Source organism: Danio aesculapii, chromosome 5, assembly GCF_903798145.1.
Source record: "Danio aesculapii chromosome 5, fDanAes4.1, whole genome shotgun sequence".
In the NCBI taxonomy this organism is placed as follows: Eukaryota; Metazoa; Chordata; class Actinopteri; order Cypriniformes; family Danionidae; genus Danio; species Danio aesculapii.
In genome coordinates, this window is record NC_079439.1 from 39832708 (window position 1) to 39859481 (window position 26774).

The 26774-nt window shown below is 35.2% G+C and overlaps 1 protein-coding gene across 1 annotated transcript in view; it reads right to left on the reverse strand.

Annotated features, from left to right (window-relative positions):
• dapk1 (death-associated protein kinase 1) overlaps positions 1–26774 on the reverse strand; it is a 160128-nt gene that overhangs the window by 33505 nt on the left and 99849 nt on the right. The window contains exons 12-18 of the mRNA XM_056458172.1: positions 21501–21620; positions 17324–17422; positions 15743–15841; positions 11915–12013; positions 7635–7832; positions 6154–6351; positions 2934–3032 (exon numbers count right to left, since the gene is read on the reverse strand). Coding sequence (XP_056314147.1) covers positions 2934–3032; positions 6154–6351; positions 7635–7832; positions 11915–12013; positions 15743–15841; positions 17324–17422; positions 21501–21620 — 912 coding nt within the window. The remainder of the gene's footprint in view (positions 1–2933; positions 3033–6153; positions 6352–7634; positions 7833–11914; positions 12014–15742; positions 15842–17323; positions 17423–21500; positions 21621–26774) is intronic.

The following is a 26774-nucleotide window of genomic DNA, read 5'->3' on the forward strand; positions in this document are numbered from 1 at the left end:
GGGTTGCCACAGCACTTTCAGCTACAACCCAGTACTGGGAAACACCCATACACTCTCACATGCACACAGATATACTATGGCCAATTTAGCTTATTCAATTCACCTATAGCGCATGTCTTTGGATTGTAGGGGAAACCGGAAACCCACACCAACACGGGAAGAACATGCAAACTTCACACAGAAACGCCAACTGACCCAGCTGGGACTCGAACCAGTGACCTTGTTGCTGTCAGGCGACAGTGCTAACCACTGAGTCACAGTGTCGCCCCAATTTATAAAACAGACAATATATAATTAGACATGCTACAATTACCAATAAAAGTCACTCTGTACAAACGAAGATGTTCTACATTAAAAGTTGGGGCAGAGATTAAAGTCGTATATAATGCAATTTGAAATTGTAAATATTAATCATTACTACCCACAATTTCTGTTAAAATAAACACCGATACAAACTGATACAATTTAACACATTTTTTTACTCTATAGCAGCTAAAGTCTTCATTATTACCCGTTAGTAAACGTTTCAATTAGGATAGAACAACATTTCATTGTTATTTAATAGTAGTTATCAATCGTTAACACATCAAACCTTACAAAAATAAGCTGTACCCACCCATAACTTTGAATGCTACTGTATGGCTTGACTTAACACTGAGGAGGGGTAAAAAAAAAAAAAAAAGAGCAACCACAAAGAGCGAAGGACACATTAATCAATGGCGTCCTACATGTGGAAGACATTTCTTCTTTCTTAAGCCACTGACCCGCACGTCTCTGTCAATGAATTATGGATTGTCAAACTCCCCATGTGCTGCAACATGCATTGTGCATCAGCCGCTATACAATATTAACACTGTGGAGGAGCAGTGAAGCTGGTGTTGGGGCAGGAGGTGCAAGTGTGGGCCGCTGGGGGGGCTGGGGGCAGAGATGTGGGCTCTATTGATTGAAAACATACATTGTTTAGGATGAGGTGGTTGGGATTTATGTTGTGCTTCACTGGCGCTGAAAGTCAAACCAGGATTTGGCACATTTTCATTATTAAGCCTCACTTTAGAAAGACAATTATATTTAATTGAGCTGGCAGCTCATTGAACATGATAAATCCTTAAATTAACCATAAAAATAAAATCTCTGAACACTTCGTAAAGGCTAACACATGCATTTCCATAATAACATTTATTAAAAGAGCCAGAATATGTTAGATGATTTGAAAAAGTGTAATATTTTAGAAACCAACACACGCCCCGAGGCTCCACATGAGACGAAAGGCAGCTGATTGTGAGATTAAGAAGTTAAGCAGAGAATGGTAATCTAGGCTGTCTCGAATGATAAATGAACACTTATTTAAAGAGATAAAGAGCCTGGAATTTGATTAATGTGCTGAGAGGGTATGACACCAGAAAATGGAAGAGCACCTCTATAACAGGGAGAAGACAGCAGGACAGAAAACGGTCAAATAATATAAAAATTTCCATGTTTATACTTATTTTTTAACAGTTTTAGAAGGAAATTTAAGATGTCACTTAGAGGTTTTTAGCCTAACTCTCTCTCTCTTTTTTTATATATTTATATAGTGTATACACACGCACACAAACACACACACACACACACACACACACACACACACACACACACACACACACGCACGCATGCACGCACACGCACACGCACAGTGGAAGTCAGAATTATTAGCCCCCTGTCTATTTTTTTCCCCCAATTTCTGTTTAAGGGAGAGCAGATTTTTTTCAGCACATTTCTAAACAGAATACTTTTAATAACTCATTTCTAATAACTGATTTATTTTATCTTTGCCATGATGACAGTAAATAATATTTGACTAGATATTTTTCAAGACATCTATACATATACATCTATAATGATGGTTTGTTCTGTAGACTATCGAAAAAATATATAGTTTAAAGGGGTTAATAATTTTCACCTTAAAATGGATTTAAAAAAAGTAAAAACTGCTTTTATTCTAGCCAAAATAAAACAAATCAAACTTTTCCAAAAGAAAAAATATTAAATATTATCAGACATACTGTGAAAATTTCACACACACACACACACACACACACACACACACACACGCGCGCACACACACACACACACACACACACACACACACACACACACTCACACACACATATATATATATAAATTTCCTCTGTTGATCACAAAAGAAGATATTTTGAAGAAGGCTGGTTGCCCACACCCATAGACTTCCACAGTATTTTTTTTTTCATCGAGTCAGTGGGTGACAGCGACCAGCATTCTTCAAAATATCTTCTTTTAAGTTCAACAGAAGAAAGAAACTCATAAAGATTTAAAACCACGCAAGGGAGATCAAATTAAGAGATGATTTTTCATTTTTGGGTGAATTGTCACTTTAAGAAATCAATATTTGATGCATTAACCCTGATCTCACAACAATTGTCACAAAAAAATTTAGAATTAAATCTTTTTTTAAATTCTGCACAAATGTCCATGAATTCAGCATAAATAATAAGTGTAATGTTACATACCAATATATTATTTTATACTAACTACATTTCTTTGAAATTGATTATTTGCAATATTAAAAATAAATAAATTTTTTTTAATAAAAAATAATAAAAAATATAAAAAATAATAAAAACAAACAACAAAAAAAAAGAAAACTCATTAACCCTAAACTTTTTACGTTTTATGTGTGTGAGAAAATAATAATAATAAATAATGACTTTAAAATTGCTTTTATTACAGCCAAACTAAAACAAACAAACAAACAAAAATAAAATAAAAAATATATATAATAGGAAATAATAAGATAATTTCCTTGGTCTGTTAAACATCACTTGGGAAATATTTGAAAAAGTATATATAATATAATATAATATAATATAACTGTATACATATTACTACACATGTTGTAGTAAGCATGTTGAACTTACATTAGTGATGGCCTCAGTATTTGCTCCTGAAAGACAGAGATGCCGCACCACCTCCAGACCCCCATTACTCGCTGCCAGGTGAAGAGGTGTTCTCCCAAACTAGACACAAACACACAACAAACACCTGTCTCAACAACTCATCACAAATGCCGACAAAAAAAACAAAAAGGTGGAGAAATGCTTTTGCCAGAAAACTGTTCAAGTGTGAACTATATGACTAACGGTGCAAAAGGCGGATGATTCAATTTCTCATTAATATAATTCTGTTCCTCTTCACCTGTAAAGCCCTCGGTGAGAATTTTCTTCCGGCTGTAATGGAAGTGGCATTTAAAAAGTTGCACAGAGAAGCAACAACTTGCCATTTATAATTGGCATGTAAAACTGGAAATAAAGTAAACAGGCACTTTAAGAATCCAAATGTGAATGGATGATTCAAGACTAAAAGGAAAGAGTGCTTCTATAAATAAGGAATAAATAAAACAACTGGCTAAAACAAGGGCTATTATATAAAAGCAAAATTAAACACCCTATTTACACCCAGAAAGACAACGATAAATGTAACTTATGATAATTATATTAAGATCCACACCACCAGATTATTTTGTTCTGTTTGTAATAATTTTTTTTAATGCTCAAGCTATTGAAACAGGATTCTGGTTGGCTGTTAATAATGTATATTTTTCAGATTTCTTCAGTTGTAAAAATCATTATGCAAGTAATTCCATCAATATTGTTTCACTGTGCTATTGTTGGTTAATATCTTTTTTGAACTTACAATTATTATTAACTTTTTAAAAAATTTTTAAGAACAACATCTTAGGGCTCTATCATACACTAGGCGCAATAAAGTGCAAGATGTGTTCGGTGTGATTTGTTGCTATTTTCAGACCAGTGCAACCCTAATTTTCATGTTTTGCACCACGTTGTGGTGCCAATCATAGCAAACCCATTTGCACCACTTTGTGGACTCATGAGTGTGCTGGTCCAAAATAGAGGTGTGTTAAGGCGCATTGTTGGTGCGTTGCTATTTAGAAGAACTGAAATAGACTGCGCTATTGACCATCTAAAAGCTGGTCTAAAGTCCAGCGCAGAGCGTGTTTACACATTGCTTAATACACACAGGATGAACAGATATACACAAATATCTTTACATATGAAAAAATAAAGGATTAAAATGTTACAAAATTATATTTCCTACAGAAATATAAAAACCATGCTTTCATCCCTTATTCGTGTTTATTCACGACAGTTTGCATTTGTAGAATGTTATTATTAGTGGCAGCATTATATGCATTTATATTTGTTTTAATCCAAACAAGTTTAGATTTGTCCACCTGTTGGGTTTTGGAGACATGTGCATCACCATATGGTGCATAAGAACAGGACATGTGTTTGGATATTTTTGACCACACTTTGTTATTATTGTTCATGTATTCGTTTGCTGGAAATTAGAAGTCAATTTAAAAATAGTTTTGAAACAAATCTTTGCGCTTAACAAACAAAATTAAATATGTAGGCTAATGGATGTCTTCAGTCGAGTGTACAACACCGTTTCCTAATACACAAAAGTAAAGGAGTAAAGTAAAGAGCTAAAGTAAAGTAATAAGAAAGTAAAGATGCTGAATGGAGGAGGCTGGATCTTTATCCTCATGCAGATTGTTTGTTTAACTGTTTTCTCTCTAGTGAAGTGTTCGGTTTTTCCACTTACAGAGTCCGCCATGTAAATAGCAATTGCACCATGGCGCGACACAACTGACTCTTAAAGGGAATGGGAGATGAGTTTCTGATTGGTTTAATGCACATTATGCTCAAAACACATAACAAAAAACCCATAACTCATTAAGAGAATAAGCACAACGCTTTTAGACTATAAGCACAACCCTGTTAGCGCAGAGCTTTTTTTTAGTCCTTACAATAACAAAAGTGGATTCGAACACGCCCTTGATGGTTTTGCGCCCTGCACATTAGACTTAATCCCTTAATCTTTAACGTCCTTAATGAAAAATTGAAAATGTTTTTGTATAAAATGAAGTTAAAATACTATACTACACATACAATACTACATTTTAAGTGAAATAAATAAGTATGACATAAAAATAATATCAGAGGAAATATATTAGATGAAAAATTTGAAGCAAAACTTGTGCCTGGAAAGCAAAGACAAGAAATATTTAAATAATCTGAGGCATTTAAACTACTAGTTAATACATTTGTTAATAAAACTAGTAAATAAATTAAAATAAAAACTTTTCAGAAATCTTTTTAAAAGATTTTTTTTTTTTATAAAACTTAAAAAAAATAACAATAAATGTGAAAATAACACTGATTAAAACACACTTAAAGGGGTAGTACCATTTACTTGTTTGAGTTTCTTCTGTTAAAATTGGTAGCCATTGACTTACATTGTTTGTTATTTAAAAAAAATGCTCAAGCTCTTGAAAGCTGTCAATAATGTATAATGTCAAAAAAAGAAACTCAAAGGTTAGGAATAAGGCTTCACAATATATAGTTTGAGCATCGATGTCGCAATATGTGTCTGTAATAGTCACATCACAGGATATGCAAAGTTGAGTTGGGATTATAGTTTAACAGCACGTAATTGAGAATACATGAGATTTGTGGAGTCATTGCAAAATATAACCAATAACAGAGTGAAACTATCATCTGCATGTGTTTTAAAGATATTTCAAGAGATAGTTTGAAGCATTCAGGCACAAAAAACACACAAAAAGTTACAATTGTAACTTAAATGCCGAATAATTTTACTGAATTATTAATACAACAAAGATAATACAGTGTTTTTTTTACATTTCATTACTATTTTTTATACCTGAATACTGTTTAACCTTGGAAAACCATAAAGCACTGGATTTTCTTTGCTCTACTGTAATTATTCTTGCTTGCAATTTATTTATTGTTTTTTTATACGTGAATCACTCCTTACAAAACCACCCCAATCAACCTAAATTAATGATTTATTTTTCAAATAGAGCTATTCAAGCCATCTGATAAAATTGTATTCATATTGCCATATATATTGCAGAAAAACAAAATATATCGCAATGTCCAATTTTTCAATATCGTGCAGCTCTAATTTGGAATATTTTAACAGTGAGCAAATGGTGTGTAAATGTTCAGTTTTGGGAGAGCTATCACATCAAGGGCTAAAAGAATCTTATCTTACAGCACATTTTGAGATGCTCTGGTCTAAAATACTGACTTTGTTGGGAATATCCAGGTTGGCTTTGGCAGCACAGAGCTGCGTGACCACAGGCATGTTGGCGTCTTTACAGGCGATGTGAAGTGGTGTGTTGCCGTGACGATCCTGATGGTCCACATAGCAGTGATGGCTGAGCAAACACTTGACCACCTCAACCTGGCACCTCCTCACTGCTAGATGCAGAGCGATGTGACCGTCCTGAAACACACACACACACACAAACACATGAGGAAGACCACACCATCTGAATGGCAAGCTATCAATAATCACTTCAAAAACATCTGGTGAAAAAACAGGAAAGGAGACAGAAGAAAGTATGAAGAAAGTATGACAATTTGGCAGATCGAGCACCTGCAACTAAAAACAGATGAGAGTGAACTGTCACATTGACTTAGGAGTATGCAAATAGAAGTCCAACCAGGTCTAATATTAAAAAAAAGGTCTCGATTATCTTTTCAGAATCTTTTTAAAAAGGAACCCAGTGCAGTTTAATGTGGTTCTTAAATTAAACACGCTTCAGTGAAAGTCCGCATTCTAAAAGCTTGTCCTTTCAGAGTGTTTCTCAATTGAGGATTACTGTGCATTTATGACAAGAAATTACTTATCCACTGCTGATGAACTATGCTAATGCTAACGTTCATTTTGTAATGTTACGAATTATTGCTTACATTTTTTTACTCATGTTTGAATCAGCAGCTGTACGCAGTAAAATTGGTTAAAAATGACTGCAGTTAGGGCTTGTTTATAAATTTTATAGTTAAGTTGTTGTTTTTTTATTGCTTAAAATATCTTCAAATAAAATAAAAATATCTTTTTATTAAATATATTTTTTATAATTATTTTTAAGGAGTTTTTCACCTTTAATTTGGATAAGATAGTTTAGGTTACAGACAGGAAAGTATTAGGAGCAGAGAGAGGGGAAGGGTTGGCAAAGAACCTCGAGCCGGGAATCGAACTCGGGTCGCTGCAAGCACCATGGTGCTATATGTCGCGAACTTAACCACCAGGCTATTGGCGTAGACACTAAAACACACTAAAACAAACCATCAGACAATGCTCATTTTACCAGGCAGTGCTGAAGAAAGGCAGAATAAATCATATATATTTATATATTCATAAATAAAATAATTACAATAAAATAGGGGTGTGACAAGGTCTCATATGATGAGATATCGCGAGTTTAAATCGCAACGAGATTTCTTGTCGAGGTGAAAAGTATATATATATATATATATATATATATATATATATATATATATATATATATATATATGTGTGTGTGTGTGTGTGTGTGTGTGTGTGTGTGTGTGCTCCTTTAATACAATGTAAATCCCTTTGAATAAAAGCATCCACGAAATGAATATATGCAAAAAAGAAAATTAAGAAAAAGGCACTGTTCACCTTTACTGATCAATAAAACACCCCCACCACCACCAGCAGCAGCAGTATTAATGGTTAATCTCTGTGTTGTCTGTGTTCACCTTATCAGCAGAGTCCATGTCAGCCCCGTGCTCCAGCAAGCATTCCACAATGTCCTTGAAGCCGCGGGCTGAAGCGGTGAGCAGTGGACTCTCACCCTCACGGTTACGGGCATTAACATCACAGCCAGCCTCACACAGGGCTCTGGCCACTGCTGAATAACCGTGCCAGGCTGCGCAGTGGAGAGGCGTCTCCTGCTCCTGTGGAGGCATGAAAACAGACCAGGAGCTTATGAATAACCTTCAACACACAGAGCTAGCAAAACAACATTAGTCTGTGTCAAGGCCGTTTCACATGACGAATTGCTCTTAATTAGCTTGCAAACCCTGACACCTCCAATGAACATAACAGTTTTAAATATACAATGTGTGGCTGTGTTTGCCACTTGGGACAGCTTGTGGACGGGTTGTGAATATTGGTTTTCTACAAAATAAATGGGATGGACGCTATAGGGCAGTGTTGGGCAAGCTACTTGAAAAATGTAGTGAGCTAAGCTATTAGCTACACTACTTAAAATGTAGCTTAACTACACTAAAAGCTACCCTTTGGGAAATGTAGCAAGCTAAGTAAAAGCTACTTGGCAAAAGTAGCTTAGCTACGTCCAAGCTATTTTTTATTGCAATAAAAATATATATATTGCAATAAAATATACATCAAAGCTATTTTTGCAATTTTCATTTTTATATCGAAGCAACTTAAATCCAAGTCAATCAGATCTATAGTGATCAATAAAACTGTCAATGAAACATATGAGGCAGAATTGTTGGCTAACAGCTAAAACAAAAAGTTCAATAAAACCAGGTGTTACATATTTAAAACACTATAATAATTTCAAGTAAAAGGAAATATTTAGGTATAAGCATTATATTGTATATACATTTACACCTCTTCATTAATAAATTACATCTCACTATTATGAACTAATAGTAATTACCATAGTATCCTTTAGCCTTTACTACAGTAAACTATATATATATATATATATATATATATATATATATATATATATATATATATATATATATATATATATAGAACGAGAGGTGGCAGTAACGCACCAAAAAGTTTATTGTTGACCACCGTAAAACAGCCTAGACACCAGCTTACAGCTCCGTGAATGTCGAAGCCGTCAATTATTGATCCGCGATCGGTAAATGTAGCTTGTGTGGACGCTACTGCGCTACTTGACTAAAAAATAGCTTCGCTACAGAAAAGCTATTGGATTTAGAAAGTAGCGACGCTACCAACACACTACTGAGAAATGTAGTTAAGCTAGTAGCGTCACTACTTGTAGCGACCCTACTGCCCAACACTGCTATAGGGCAAACCTAAAATGTTGATAAAAACACTTTTTTCATGCATCTGTCGGTTTTAGATATTAGGCTTTTTTATAACATGTTATCAGTGTAAAATAAGCATTCAAAAAATGTGTTTAATCAATTTGTGTCCATTTATTTCAATTACAATGCTTAATTACAAGGCAATTTTCTTTAAATCATTTGATTTCTCCTACACTGCGCTATGAATCCCCACTTCAGCAGTACTAAAACACACAAAAGTTTCAAGTTTTATTCCTTTAAAAGGGATAGATTCATACTAAATTGCCTGCATATATACACAACATTTTATTATTATATATACAAAATATTTTATTTTTACAAAAACAAACTGGGGAAAAAATACTCTTAAAGGGGTTGCACACTGAAAGCACAGTGTTGCTGTGTGATGGCTTTATGCATCTCATCCAAGATGCCTTCCATTTAATTTTGATTTTTGACAGTTGTAAGCTGTGAAATAACTAAATTCATTGTATTAAAATAGAAGTAATAAGGTCAAGACCTGCCTGGAACTATACTTTAGTTCCACTGAAAATAATTGCACACTTATCACAACAAACATTCTGGCTGCATCTGAAATCGCATACTTCCATACTATATAGTACGCTAAAATCAGTATGGAGCCCAGCAGTATGTCAGAATTCATAGAATTCAAAAATAAGTATGCGAGAAGTACCCGGATGACCTACTACTTCCGGCGAGATTCAGAAGTGCGCAACAGATGGACGCTATGCTATCGCATGACGCTCCGTGCGAGAATTCATTAATGGCAGGGAAACTCACACTGGTAGGTCGCTTGATGATGACAAAATGGCGATTGTAGTACGCCTGAGTTCCATTCATACTATATTAATGACATTCATACTGTATAGAACATATATTTCTAACAGTAGTACGTTTAGTACTACTTCTAAAGTACTTGGAATTATGCAGTAGGTATTGCATAATTCAAATGCAATACCTACTGAGTAGTAGGTGGTTTCAGACACAGCCATTTTCTTTTTTTGTGGTGAGTTACTCATTTCAATAGTCTTCTATTGGCAACAAGCATTTTGTGCGCTGTTTATGCTTCCCTGGCACCTCGCATTTCAACCACCTACTGCACATCAAATATTTGACGGAGTTGTTTGTGCACGTGCAGTTGAAAATAAGTCTGCTTTGTGTGAAAAAAGCACCCGATGTCATGCACTCCAGCACCAAGACCATTGATACTGTTTTTGCCTAGCACCATAAAATGGGGCTCTTTTCCAAAAGAGCTTCACGTTTTCAGAACTGAAAAGCATGTTTGATGTGATCTGTGTTTATCAGTCAGTCAGAATCAAGTACCACTGTACCAGAAACAGTACCACTGTTTTACATTTAAAAAACAATGTCTCTTTGTGCACATTATTTATCATTCTAAAATGACAAATAACTATAATAAGCACACATAACTTTACAATTATATTTATTGCATTTCTCAGAAATTGTGCTTCATGCTTAATCTGAGTTACAGGATGTTTTCTTTGTTTTTTTTAACAGTGCCTGTTTTCTGAAATCAATCAAATTAGACATTTTTGCCAGCTAATGGATGCCTCAGTAAGCAATATTTTCCAATGTACAGACTGACGGTCTACAGAAGTTACTGATGAGAGCTCATAGGGCTGAATAAATGAAGTAAGGCATGTTCAGCACTCATGTCACGTCAGCACTTGTGAAACCATTTATTGCATTTGCATTTCATTAAAAAAGCCAAAGGCACAGCAGATTATGTTCATAAAATATTATGCATTAATACAAATAATGCAAAGTGCACCACTTGATATTGCTCTTGAAAGAGGACTTTTATGGTCACCAAGGCTGCACACACGCATGCACTCATTCATTCATTCATTCATTCATTCATTCATTCATTCATTCATTCATACACACTAATGAGATATTATTAAAATCATAAGATCCCTCAGAAATTATTAAAATATGCTTACTGTCTGATAAAGAAATATTATTTTCAATGCTAGAAATTGTTCTGCAGCATAATATTCTTGTGAAAACAGAGATATAATTTCTTCAATATTTATTGTTGAATAAAAACTCAAAACAGAAATATTTCATCACATTGCCATGCAGTTTATTTTACATGGACCAGATACATGACTAATCCAACAGGAATTGGCACTGCAATAAACTCGTTGTTATCTCTGCAACTACCTTTTCATCGTTAATATTACATTTGCTCAAAGGGAACCAAAAACTTTGACTTTCATAAAACTACGCCACTAAGTGACCCACAATGTTTTCCCACAATGGTTTAGACCAGTGGTTCTCAAACTGTGGTACCACTAGTGGTACGCGGGCTTCCTTCTAGTGGTACGAGGAGAAATTAAATATGTCTTATGTACATGCTATATATATTTAAAAATTTATCAAAAATGATTTATATATGAATAGAATGACAAATAGCATATATTTATGAGGTCAAGGCAATATTTCCAGGTGTTGATAAATAGGCTACTATATGTTAATACTTTACATTTAGGTACAGAATTTTTTTTTTTACTTTTTAAAAACCGCAACTAACAATTTTTAACTTTTAAAAGCACATTTTAATTTAAATGTTGATGTTTCTATTTATTTAATTTTTTTTTTTTATATATAAGTACAATACAGTGTTAATATTCAAACTTTTTATAACGTTTAAAGTGGCTGACAATAAAAAAAATATTCTTAATAATAGGAACTGATCTGCCTCGTTTTTGAACTGTAAAGAGCTGTAGCTGCTTTACTGGGCCTACTATGCTACTCTATTTCAATACTGCTCATTATGGTGGTACTTGGAGAGACAATTTTTTTCCGAGGTGGTACTTGATGAAAAAAGTTTGAGAACCACTGGTCTAGACTGTTCTCTGTGATATAGATCAGTTTGTTTGTGTGTGTGTGTGTGTGTGTGTGTGTGTGTTACATACCCGGTCCAACAGGTCAGGGTTGGCATGGATGCTGCAAAGGTATTGGACCACATCCACATTACCATAGCGAGCCGCCACATGCAGAGCAGTTTCTCCAGACTACAACAGAATGTCAAACATTACTCACATTATAGACCACGCACTGCTGACGTCTGCCCATAATGCAGCGATGAGCAGGCATTTTATTAATGTGATTACATACACAAAAACAAAGAATGCTGTGACCATGAGTCTGTGTACATCTGGGAAAAAATAAACCCTGCTGAACAAGACTGTAGAAACAGCTATGAACTTCATTAAAGAGGACATATCATGCTCCTTTTAATAAGATGTAAAATAAACCTCCTGTGTTCTCAGAATATATCTATGTTTCCGCTCAAAATACCACACAGATCATTTATTATAGCTTGTCAAATTTGCATACTGTTTGGATACGAGAAAAACAACTCTATTTTTGAGTGTGTCTCTTTAAATGCAAATTAATTACTGCGTTCCAGAAGGAGCCAGAGCCTTTACATGCTATTCTTATGCTGGGGTCACCAAATACAAATGTAAACTTCATGTGAGTAGATTACATACAAAGTCAATCCAAATGTGCTAGAGCTAGCAGAGAAATATTTCAGAATATGTGAGGCACTTGCCGTGAATGCTGGCAATCAATGTCAATAACATCTTCTGAGTAAAGCCCTACTCACATGGTACGATTTTAGCCATGATTCGGTCACTGAGACAAATTTAGGAAAGCCTAAACAATTCTTGAAATCTATGTTCCCTGGCAGACACTTAACAGCTGCAATCGGATTTGTCATCTGATGACACTCTGACCAGGTCAAACGTTTTTCAGATAGTTTCCTGCAGTGTGACATCAGCTGCGAAGAGTGTCAAACCAAGAACCGATAGGAGTGCTAAATCTGATGACACAATATCAGCGCAAGTGCGTAACAACTTCAAACCATGACGGAGAAATGTCGAAACATCTTTTTTCTCTCTTTTTTTGAGGCACGATGTAAACAAAATTAATATTACATATCTTTATGTTTGCCATGAGGTAGCATTTGCCATAGATGGTATCTTGATTGTCTTTTATTTTCTATTGCCTTAGTGTCTTTATTGTCAGTCAGTCTGAGATCTTATAGAACTGAGATCTTATAGAGTGACATGGAGATCATATTTGTGCAGTCTGACAAGTTAAAATCATTTAGGATTGTTCAGATTGTGTTGTAAAGAGATAGTTCACACAGAAAATTAAAATTTACTCACTATTTACTCAACATTAAGTGGTTTTAGACCTTTATAAATTTATTTCTTCTGTTGAACACAAAATAAGACATTTTGAAGAATGCTGGAAACCTGTAACCATTGACTTCCATAGTCGGAAAAAAAACTAATTCTCTGGAAGTCAATGGTTACAGGTTTCCAGCTTTCTTTTAAAAATGTTCTTCTGTATTCAACAGAAGAGAGAAAGCCCAAAAGGTTTGGAAAAAGTAAAGAGTGAATGAATGATGACAGAATTTTCAGGTTTAGGCGTAACATTCTCAACTCAACCAAAAAATGAAGGTGAAAAACAAACAAATTTGTGTAACTGCCACAATGTACATATTCTCTTTGTCTTTGGTACAAACCAAGCATGACACTGCAGAAACAACAAAACAAGTGAATCTCATTCAACAAATATGAACCAGAACCTTCTAGACTGAACCATTTCTTTTTCTGAAAGACCAGTCAATAAATATATGGAGCTATGATGTAAAGTAGATTCAGTGCATTGACTAGAAAAATTACTGCTCTGTTCCAATGTTCTCGACTTATTAAGGGTGTCAAAATGAATAATTTGTAAAGTGCATTGAGATGGAAAAAAAAGAGGATGATTTGGCATCAGCTTAGCAACAGATCGTAAGTGGTTGTGATGTATTTACAGTTTTCTGACACGATACACTGCCTGACAAAAGTCTTGTCACCTATCCAACTTTTAGGTACAACAAATAATAGCTTTGATCATTTGGTATCAGAAGTGACTTATATCAAAGGCCTCTAGATTATGCTTATTTTACCAAAATAAAATATGATCATGTCTTGATATTTAATTATTTATTAGGACAGTAAGGTCTGACTTTGCTTAGACAAAAGTCGTGTCATTTTACAGAAATACTGTACAGTACAGAATATAAAGTCATGGTGCAATGGAAAAAGAATTAATATTGTGTATGACTCCCATGAGCTTGGAGGACTGCATCCATACATCTCTCTGCAATGACTCAAATAACATATTAATAAAGTCATCTGGAATGGCAAAGAAATCGTTCTTGCAGGACCCCTAGAGTTCATCAAGTATCTTTGGATTCATCTTCAATGCCTTCTCCATCTTACCCCAGACATGCTCAATATTTTTCAGCTCTGGTGAATGGGCTGGCCAATCCTGGAGCACCTTGACCTTCTTTGCTTAAGGAACTTTGATGTGGAGACTGAAGTTTGAGAAGAAGCGCTATCCTGCTAAAGAATTTGCCCTCTCCTGTGGTTTGTAATGTAATGAACAGTTGATGTTGCCATCCACTCTGCAGATCCCTTGCACGCCCCATACTGAATGTTACCCCAAACCATGATTTTTTTCCTTCATCAAACTTGACTGATTTCGGTGAGAATCTGGAGTATTTGTGATGATTGGGATGCAGTTTAACAGATGATTCATCAGAAAAAAATCTACCTTCTGCCACTTTTTTCAAATGATCAACTAGAATTCAAGTTATTATTTGTTGCTCTTACAACTGGGACCGACAACAAGACTTTTGTCAGGTAGTGCATGTTGCAGTGGCATAATATGGCAAGGAAGGCAAGAAACTTGCATGAACAGCATACTATGGTAAGGGAAGCGTGATTTATAGAAATAGTGGCAGACAAGTTTACACTGCAGCCAACAGCACTGTAAAACCAACAGGAATTGGGACAATGTATTTCTTTAAAAAAAAAAGTAAGACATAGAACTATCTAATAATAATCTAAAGGACAATACTGTAATTACTTCTAATTCATAATAGTGTGTGGTGATTGGATTGAATCAGGTTTTTCTCATGAATAAACGCAGAATAACGCAATAATTCCAATGACGTCACTGCATACTCTCCATTACTGGCATCATCCTCATGCAAAAATAACCAATGCAACAATAACCAATTTCCACTTCCAAATTAAAATTTGTACTGTATTAACCTTAATTAATTACTGGGAAACATCTCAACAAATGTGTTTGGGGATTTTATGACCCTTCATAGTATTTTCCCAGTGGGCTACGTAAACAGAATGCAACCAGTTCAAGGGAGATTTCCTCATGTGCTGACAACCCCAAACCAGTCCTAAATCAGCTTTGTGTGGGATCTGAGCACAGAGTTTCTCCTGGAAGCACTTTAGGCTGAGGCAGACATTTCAAACACTCAATTTACACCCGTAATGGAGCTTCGGACACTCCAAGTGCGGTTCTGTATGACACTCCTGACAAACTCGACAACACTTCAGCCTGCGATTCTGCTTGACTGAGCGCACTTCACTGACTAGTGAGGCAGTCAACAAACAGTCAACAATTATTTCATGCAGCAGCAAACCTCAGGCTGGCCAGTAACCATCGTAACTGCAAATTACCAATGGGAAGCAGAGAGGCGTGTGAACTCAGTAGGAAAGGTTTTCTGGAGAAAAGGTGCCGGATGGGGAAAGCCTTTGAAAAATCCAATCTGTCCTCTCCCTGGGGTTGTGATTGTTGTCTGTCTGTTTGAGTGTGAGTGTGTGTGTGTGTGTGTGTGTGTGTGTGTGTGTGTGTGTGTGTGTGTGTGATGGAGGCACCTTATCTTGGATGTCCAGAGGGCACTTCTTTTCATGCAAGAATCTCAAGGTCCCCACATGACCATGTCGGGCGGCGTAGTAGATAGCACTGGCTCCAGTCTGAGGAAAAGAATGGCACGTTGTGGAGATTTGTACGTATTTGTGTTTTGTATACTGTCATTCAAAAGTTTGTGGTTGTACAATTAATTACAAATATTTGTTTTTAATCCAATGACACAAATTAATAATAACTGCTCTTAAATAAACATTTTATACAAAAAAAAAAAAATTTATATATTGAAAAAAGATTAGGTTCTACTTTAAATTGAGTGGTCCTCACCAGTGTTTCTCAACCACTGGTTTCTCACTATTCCTGGAGGACCACCAGCTCTGCACATTTTCCCTGGCTGTTTCTCAATATGCATTCTTCAGCGTTCTTGCGTGCTCGTGTTCTTGTGTAACGTCATCATCAACTGCCAAAGTTCAGTTCAAATGCTCAAGACCGCAAGTACAGAGGACGCGTGAAACTTCCCAGATGTGTTCTTGATAGAGGACGCATCGATGCAGACTTGAGCGGAAAACTCACTCGAGAAGTCCCAGAAGTCATTGCGACTGAAGGTGGGAAGTGCAGCATTTTACACAGATTTATTATTTAAGTTCAGAGTTTGGCTGAGTGACGTAGGGCTTCTTTTAAAAGATGGAATGATCGAGGAGAACGGAGAGGGAGTTGTTGGCGTGTAGTTGTGAAATAGAGTTGTTGTTGAAAATTTTTTTATTATTTACAATACTTGTTGGTTGTATTGTCCTGTGTTGTGTGTAACTTTGGTTTTCGTGTTATGGTGATCCCTCCAGTAAAGATCCCTCCCTTAATAAAGGCATGAACACATTAAGGGTGTTTATTTGCTGAAATTCCTATTAAAATCTGTTTTATTTGTATTGTGCAAAGAATATTTGTAAGGTCTTTGTTCATGTTATTCATATTGAAAAGGGGAAAAACAAATCGTTGTATGAATGCTGTAATGTTTAAATAATTTTGGGCTAAAAATATCCATCAGGAACCATTTGTAATGTCATGACAAGACAAGTTGTGATGTATTTGTTTATGTCAAGTTGTCATGAAGACATCTCAAACAACGTCACCTTTTCATTTAAATTGACATAACTGACACTTCATGACAATTGGCAGAAGCATGCATCAAATCTCTTTCATATTCATGATGTGTGACATGTTATGATTTCATAACATGAAGGTTTCATGATAGACCAAACCTTTTATTGACATTCTCTGAGTTGTTCATTTGTTTTGTTTATATCTGGCTTGATCAAGTAAGTTTGTCAGCAATACTTGCACCGCTAGTTTTAAAGTGGACTAATGTTTAATAATTATTACTGCAAAATTATTACTGCAAAATTATTACTGGCTGTTGAAAGAGCTGTCTTTCAACAACATTACAAAATCTTTTTTTTAATATTATTATTATGCAATGAGGTACACATTTACAAAATAAAAATTACAAAATCTTAGTGACTCCAAACTTTTGAACAGCAGTGTATTTTGTTTTCTTGTGTGTCAATTGTTTTAGAGAGATTAGAGTACAACACCTTATCAAACGCTTGAATCTCTGCCCCTTTTTTCATGAGCACATCAATGATCTGGACGTTTCCACAGCCTGCAGCGATCAGGAGTGGAGGAGTTCCATGCTGGAATTCACACACAAACAGAAACACAAAAAAGAAGCATTTTATCGAATGTAACAAGGCACTAATAGCTCCATTTAGCTTTAAAGCAGCTTTAATTAAGCCTTTAATTCAGAGTCAGTATGAATATGCCAATTCAGATTAGCCTTTTTCATTATTCACTGTTCGCACAGCAGTTTTAATTGCTGAAGAGCGATTGTGGTTGTTGGTAAAGACAAATTCTTGCAGGCAGAAGACTGGAATTGTACTTCCAGACTTGTGATAAACTCATCTGTATGAATAAATGCATGAGAGCCATGGGAATAGCTCTCACTGCGCATACAAAAGCACAGACAGTGCCTCTCAGTTTCAACAACCTCGAAATCATTCCTTCCTTTAAGACACTCACACAGGACATTCCAACACATACACAAATAACCAGACTTTGTCTTGTGTTTCATTAAAGCATTAAAAATGCCTTTATAATGAAAAAAAATACTTGAGAGGCAAATAAAAATGTGGAAACAATAGTATTTGATTTTATCATGATGCTAAACAATTACTTTTTGCATGATTTACTCATAAAACATAAATTGGCTAGTGTGGTGATAGTTAATTATTTTTAATAATAATAATAAAAGTAGCAGTGCGAGTAGCAGTGCGATGTGGCTGTATATCGGCACTGGGAGGTGTGGGTTAGCCTTAGTGCCCCACCAGTGATGATATACAGTCATATCACACTGTTACTCATGTGATATTGTGTTTATACAACCGTTGCAACTTCACAAACATCACTTTTGAGCTAGTTTTTGAATGATTCTCTAGTGTAATGTCTAAAGTCATGACAAAACAGGTGATTTTGCTCACATTTTAAGATTATAAAGCTGAACGGCATGAAATGCCATCAGACCACAGAGATTTCCTAGTATTTCTCTGTTGCAATCAGGACTTCACAATAATTAACCCAGAAAAAGCCAAAGCAGCGTAAACACTAGCAGATTACTGTTGTGTTTGCGATAAGGAAAAACGCTAAACACATGCGGGCATTTCTTCTTTTTTTCTTTTACTGAACTAGTCTGCAGTAACGCTGTTTTCGAGACTCATTAAACAAACAGATGGCCTACCAAAAAGTAACACTGGATTATACAAAGTGTGGCCAACACAAAATACATACATTCCTGATAGTCCCATCTCAAACTCAATACACTACAATTACTATGGTATAAATACAGCAATACAACATACAAAAGAGAGAGCTGATGATTTGATCAGCTGTAATTTGAAAATACGTTGATCTTTTCTCCTCTAAGGGCTTATTATGCGGTCTCTTTCGCCATCTTTTGTATGGACAACGTCAATCGTCTTTGCTCTGCTCAATGACAGGCTGATGATACAGACGCACTGTCTCTCAAAAACATTAAATATTTAAAATAAGCACTTTCCTTATAAATGAACTGCATAGTTGCAATCTAAAAAAACTACATTCTCGACTGAAAAAGCCTCAAAAGTACATTATGTTGTCCAACAGCTGCAATATTTGTCGAACTGTAGTGAGTTTTTTGATCTGCTGTCACTCTATGTGGGGAAGTAATATAGAAGAGTGAAGAGGCTGTACGAGTGCTGTTATTACAGGAATATCGCACAGCTATCAGCCAATCAGATTTGAGAACCAGGCAGAACTGTTGGATAAATATGAATAATATACATATACACAAACTCTGATATACAGTACACACCACACACACATGATTTTTTGTCTGCATTACTCAAAAGAATAGAACAAGAATAAAGCGTTGATTTGATCCACAGGCCAAACATGTGCCAAGACGTGCCATTTCATATTAACAATATTTTTAAAAAGTTATTTTTTGGAATCCTGTTAACAGAGAGTGTTTTTTATTTTTGTTATTTTTTTTTTTACTTAAACTGCACTGAGTATAAAAAAATCATTTATGAAAGGAAATGAGGGTGAAATATAAATAATATAAAATTTTAAATATAGTTTTATGAAAAACTAAAATGCTTTAATTATGCATAAACAGCCAACATTTTTAGCAAAAAATAAAATTCAAAATTTTCATAAGACTGCACAAGCATATGCCTGTACATTGTCTCTTAATAAATGCATCTTGCTATGAAGATGTTTATGAAGCTGATCATGTGTCTGGTCACAGCTCACTTTATTTCGCACTGTGTCAAAACTCAACTGATAAGAGGAGAAGATAAATAAACAATGTGTTTTTCATTAAATTTTTTTTCAGGAATAATATGAACAGGCTACCATTAGCCCTACATATGATTACACCTTAAACCTGAGGTGGGCAAACTCATGCTGCATCCGAAATCGCATACTTCCATAGAACGCTAAAAACAGTATGCGAGCTGAGTAGTATGTCTGAATTCATAAGGTGCGTACCAAATCGCATACTTGTGCACTATTTTACGCCATTTTGTAGTATACATAATGCAAGTAGTGCATTCACACATAATAAGTGCACTTTAATTACCCGAATGATGCACTTATTCAACCGTGTGGAATGTTGGACACTTCACGCACTCAATGACCGCAGCTTTTCTTACGTAGCGGAGGGGGTGGAGCTTTCAGGCACTAATGTTGATTACTTCATTTATTTTGGATTGTGAATGCAAAATTCTCCTACGAGAGTGATTATAGCACCTCCTGATGGTGAATACGGTTATACTCATTGCAGGTATTTGGTAGTTTGGTCATTCATTGACGGTCGATAATTTGGTAACTGTCGAACGTCATAAGGGAAACGGTTTGAATTTCTACTTAGTAAAAAAAACATTAGTGTTCCATTTGGGATGACACTACATTCATATACTATGCTGGTGAGTGTGTAAGTGCATAAGCACACAGTGCATAAAGTGCATAGAGTGCCATTTGAGACGCAACTATAGAATGTGAAAAACAGTAAGTGAGAAGTACCCGGATGACCTACTACTGTACTTCCGGCGAGATTCTGAAGTGCGCATTGGATGGATGCTATGCTATCCCATGACGCACCATGAGTGAATTCATGAATATGAGTAAAGCGACGCAACTAACGCGGGTAGGTCACGTGATGACAAAATGGTGGATGTAGTACGTCCGAGTTCCATTCATACTGTATGGAACGTACTTAGCTAATGGCTGAGTAGTATGTTTAAATTCAAATGCAGTACCTACTGAGTAGTAGGCGATTTTGGAAGCAGCTTCAGTCCTGGAGGGCTGGTGTCCTGCATAGATTAACTCCAACACTAATCATCCACACCCGATCATGCTAATCAGTGACTTCAAAATCATTAGAAATCTATAAGCAGGTGTGTTTGATTAGAGTTGGACCTAAACTGTGCAGAACATCAGCCATCCAGGACAGAGCTTGCCCACCCCGATCTTAAACATTATGAGTATATTTTAGTTCCTATGACACTGGATCAAATCCTTTTGAATAAAACAAACAGAGGATATAGTAGCATTCCCTAAAAATAGCAGTTATTGTAAAGGTCACACCTACATAAACATTTATAGGGAAACTTAAACAAATGACGTGTTGGAAATGCACTATACAAACACCCATGTGTCTGGCATACAGCACCACACATTTTGCTTGCTTGACATTCACTGCATTACAAAAATAGCTTTCAAATAGAAGCTGCAGCAAGTTTTAGGTGATATTAAATGCGTCTTTTAATCCAAAAAGCAGAGTAAATATATTTAACAGATGAAAATACTGATAGAGAAAATATTTTAGCTTATTTTTAGCCTCTGGAATGATTAGCATAATAATGGTAAGTCTCTTCCATAATATTCAAAAATCCTAAAGTGACGATAAACATGCAAAGCACAGGCTCACTCAAATAGGACCAGACATGGTCCAGTGACTGTTTCTAATTCACACACCTTCATCTCAGTCTGTTCTGAAGACAGCAATGAACTGTAAAGTCAGACGTCATGGTGACACTGATACACTTATCAGCTCAATCGAGCTCAGGTCGGTTACTGATCACTTGGACTGACACCAAGTCCAGTATGAGCATGAGTGTCACTCTCTCCGTCTTCTCCATATAATGCCTAGAAATGACATTTTATCTCTCTCACCTTGTTAGGTTGATTGATATCATAGCTGGTTAGAGATCCAAGTAGGTGTTTCAGACCGGGAACATTGTCATCGTTTATTGCGTGAATGATAGCCTTCATGACAAACGAGTCCTCTTCATCCTTTTAAAGAAATTAGAAAGAAAACAGTTCATAAAAACATATACTGCAAGCACACATTGATTTTCATTTTATTTATTTTGTATATTTTACTATTGTTAATGGTCAGGAAGATTATTTTTCAAGTTAATAATACATTCACACATGAAAATTGACAAGTAAGACTAAATAAGGGAGGCGCAGATTTTTCAGACAGGATGCAGAAAGTGATCCGCTGTGCTTGAAAACCCATTCATTTTAATAGCTTGTGCCGCACAAGGGCGGTTTGTTGCTGTGCCAATCAAAGCACAAAACATGGAACACAACGTTTACTAGCTTACACCTACCTTGGTCAGACAGTAATATAGCTCAATATTCTGATCTTTAGATACAGTTGAAGTCAGAATTATTAGCCCCCCTTTTGATTTTCTTTTTCAAAAATTTCCAAAATTATGTTTACCAGAGCAAGGAAATTTTCACAGTATGTCTGATAATATTTTTTCTTCTGGAGAAGGCTTATTTGTTTTATTTCGGCTAGAATAAAAGCAGTTTTTAAATTTTTTTAAATATATTTTACGGTCAAAATGATCAGCCCTTTTAAGCTATTTTGTTTTCGATAGTCTACAGCAGTGTTTCCCAACCCTGTTCCTGGAGGCACACCAACAGTTCATGTTTTGGATGTCTCCCTCATCTGACCCATTAACTTCAGGTTTTGGAGTCTCTTCTAATGTTCTAATTAGTTGTTTCAGGTGTGTTTGATACTCTGCATTAGAAGAGACTCCAAAACCTGAAGTTAATGGGTTAGATGAGGGAGACATCCAAAACATGAACTGTTAGTGTACCTCCAGGAACAGGGTTGGGAAACACTGGTCTACAGAACAAATCATTGTTATACAATAACTTGCCTAATTACCATACGCTGCCTAGTTAACCTAATAACCTAGTTAAGCCTTTAAATGTCACTTTAAGCTGTATAGAAGTGTCTTGAAAAATATCTAGTGAAATATTATTTACTGTCATCATGGCAAAGATAAAAGAAATCAGTTATTATAAATGAGTTATTAAAACTATGATGTTTAGAAATGTGTAGAAAAAATCTGCTCTCCTATAAACATAAATTGGGGAAAAAAAATAAACAAGGGGACATATAATTCAGGGGGTTTAATAATGCTGACTTCAACTGTATTTCATTCATGTATATTTATCCTTATCTATAGATGAACAGCACATGCTCACAGGTAAAACAAAGTCCGGTTTCTAGTTTGTATACTTGTTCCTGCTGTTTGCAGTTGTGATACTGTGCTGTCATGGTGACCCTGGTAAAATGTTGCGTCTCGACTTGTTCACTGTCAATAAAATTTTACTGTCAATAAAATGTGTTTGTTTTATTGGCTTGTGTTTTTTTTAAAGCAGTGCAATTTAAGATATTGAGTTAACTTTGAAAAAAGTCTTTATATATAAATTACTCTTTATTACTTTTTTGCTTTCGGTTTTCGCCAAAGTGCATTTAGAATTTTTTGTTTCGTCAAAGAAATTTTTTTTTGGTGCACCCCTAGATAAAATATTAAAATATATTTCCATTTCAAAAACACCATTGAACTGTACTTTTGATTGATCAAAATAAATTCACAAAAAAATTCAGGGTTTACGCAAAGGTACTGTATTTGCACGACTGCTTTTAACATTGACAGTAATGGGAAATGTTTCTTGAGGTCAAATCATCATATCAGAATGATTTTTAAAGAATAAAGTGACACACAGAATGACACCAAAGTCTTCTTTAAACTCAGATTTGAAACCAGAATAAATAACTTAAAAAAAAAATGTATTAATTTAGAAAGCTGTAAAATAAAATAATATTTGAGTGTGTGTGGTGAACAACCATATAAGTAAAAAAAATGAGATAACCATATGACATTAATTGTAAGTGTGAACTTTGTATACATAAACAGTTTGGGGATATTGTTACGTGACCAAGAGTCTGCATTTTAAAACATTTTCAAGAGTTTATACTTAGCTGATAATTGATAATAAAGCTTGTTTGGCATGCTGTCCCGGGAGAGAGCCATGAGCTCATGAGATCCTCCCTCCCGTTTGCAGGGCGAGAGGGGAGTTTAAGGTCAGGTAGATGTTGATGAACTCCCCCGACTTATTTCTGGCTAATATAATGGCCAAGAAGAGATGTACACTTGCTAAGAGCTTGGCTTTGGTATCGATTTGGTATGTTCAATGTACTTAGGTTGTGTGTTTTTGGACTGTGGGAGGAAACCGGAGAACCAGGGGTAAATCCACACGAGCACGGGGAGAACGAGCAAACTCCGCACAGAAATGTCAACTGGTTTAGTAGGGACTTTAACCAGAGACATTCTTGCTGTGAGGCAACACTGCTAATCCCTGGGCCACCGTGCCGCCCATCTGGAAAGGAGGGAGAGTAGGAGTGGGTAGGGGGGATTCTTAAAGATAAAGATACTGAGAAAGAAAACTTTGGTTATTTATAGTGAGTTAGGAATCATCTGATTGGTGAATCAATCGTGAGCTGATGTGGGACCAGCTTTGAGCAATCATAAGCACATGTTCCTCTCGGAATTAGTTTATAAATAAACTTCACAAAATAGCGTCACACGGAAAAACTGTTTATGTCCACTAAGAAGAATGGAGATTCCACTTTAAAAGACAAATCCTGGGCAAAAAAAGGAGAGCTGACATGAACAAATGGAAGGACAGAGTAAGAAGGGCTTTGAGGGATGCTGGGAAACCATATTTGAATCAAAGAGAAAAACAAAAATAAGGGAAAAACCACCGAAAGAAGCGAGTGGAAGAACTATATATGTAATGTAATTTCTCTCTGAAAACTTTATCAATGCATATTTCCCGCCATTCCTGTGTAGACTACAGTCAGCAGAGTTATCTGTTTATATACTTATTTATATCATGAGATGGTGGAGCGCGAGAACAGTTTAAAGTAGTATACACACAGGTGCGCTGCGCCGGCTTCTCTAAATTAACAACAATAGTTAGCTATGATGTACACTTGAAGTCAGAATTATTAGCCCCCCTGAATTTTTAGCCCCCTTGTTTATTTTTTTCCTCCCAATTTCTGTTTAATAGAGAGATTTTTTTCAACAGATTTCTAAACATAATAGTTTTAATAACTCATTTCTAATATCTGATTTATTTATTAAAGGAGCTGATAATTTTGACCTTAAAATGGATTAAAAAAAATTATAAACTGCTTTTATTCTAGCCAAAATAAAACAAAGACTTTCTTCAAAAGAAAAATATTATCAGACATACTGTGAAAATTTCCTTACTCTGTTAAATATCATTTGGAAAATATTTAAAAAAGAAGAAAAACAACTAAGGGGGGTTAATAATTGTGACTTCAACTGTATGTCTGCATTGTATGTAGTTATTGTTGTATTTATTTATTTTAATGTTAATAATGGATTGTTATTGCCTGTATTGTAAGAAGGTCTATGTATTGTACATTGATCATGCTGTATTTTCTGTTTTTAAATAATAATAATAAACTTGAAAAAAATATTAATACTAATAAAATTTTTAAATATATTTAATATTAAAAATATTTAATATTAATAAAAACTTAATATTAACCTGAAGTTTCTGTTAATGTATTAAAACTAAGATAAAGGAATCAGATCTTTAGTGGTTTAAAGTAATATGATGAATTGGAGTTTTACTATTATTCACACTAACTGGACGTTTACCATTCTTCCATATTTGAGAAATATTAATCACAATAACTTTTGATTTTGAATACGGACACTAAAAATTTTTTTTCTCCTTAGAATGGAGAAGCTTTTGTTGTCTATCTTCAAGTAAAATAAAAATAAATAATATAATGTTCAAAATCCAAATGAAAAAAATCTTATCACTTTATTAGAAAATTAGAAAATATGGACTTTGGAAAGTATGAAAATTGGAAAGTATGGTTCTTCGTCTCAAGGCCTCATTTTACAATATTACTGTTTTAATGAATAAAGCCTTGGTAAGCAGAAAAGATTGCATTAAAAAAATGACTAATCTCAAAACTTGTAAACAATAACTAAAGTCTTACAGCTCAATCTCATATAATAATTTGACTCATTTTTGCAATCGTTTAAGCGGACAATTACAATAAAGCAGAAACTGTTAAAATGAAAATCTGCCAACCTGACAGTATTCACACGATTATACAATAAGCTTTAAAAAAAGAAACAACAGCAAGCCTCCTTTGACAGTCACACTTTGAGCAAATCCTTTTACGCTCAGTAGTACTAGAGTTGGTCTTATCAGCAAATACACAGCGTGAAGTCCTAATCCTGTTGAATAATGCAGACGAGGGGCGGCACAGAGACATTGCCTTCTCTTCACAGCTCGACCACAACTTAAAGAAAGCTTTGTGGCTCAAACGCCTCCAAACAACATCTGACAGTTCAAACGAGCGGGTCAAAACACTCAGTACATGGCTAGAAGGAAACTAGGCGAACAGTGAGAGACGGAAAGAGAAAGAGATAGTTTGTGTGCTTGTGTTTAGTGAAGGAGTGAACTGGAATGACACCCAGATAGATCAACGCACACGTCTCAAACCCGACAGGTGTATCAAGTTACACAAAACATGCACTCAAACACACTCTACAAACAGCCAGAGGCTTCTGAGGAGAGTTGTAAAACAAAATTCTTTTGTGTGTGGTTTCATGTGACTGATGTAAATTAGGTTTGGTTCTGAAGAAAACATTTTAGTTCAGTGATGGTGTGATGTGATGATAAGGTGTACCTTACTAGGGCTGCATGATATTAGAAAAAAAACATTGTGATATGTGATAAAATTTTACTGTCAAAAATGTGTAACCTAATAAAGTAGCCGGTGAGTGTGTGAATGTGTACTGTGTGTGTATATATATAATATATATATATTAGAGGTGTGAACCTACGCTGGTCTCACGGTTTGGTTACGATTATCACGCCATCGATAACTGATGCTCAGTTTGAACTGCAGCAGATCGTCTTGACCATGTCTATGTGCCTAAATGCATTGAGTTGCTGCCATGTGATTGGGTGATTAGAAATTTGCGTTAATGAGCAGATGGACAGGTGTACCTAATAAAGTGGCCTGTGTGTATAGTCTATATATTATATATTTATTGACTATACACACAGTTAATGGACATTTCTTTT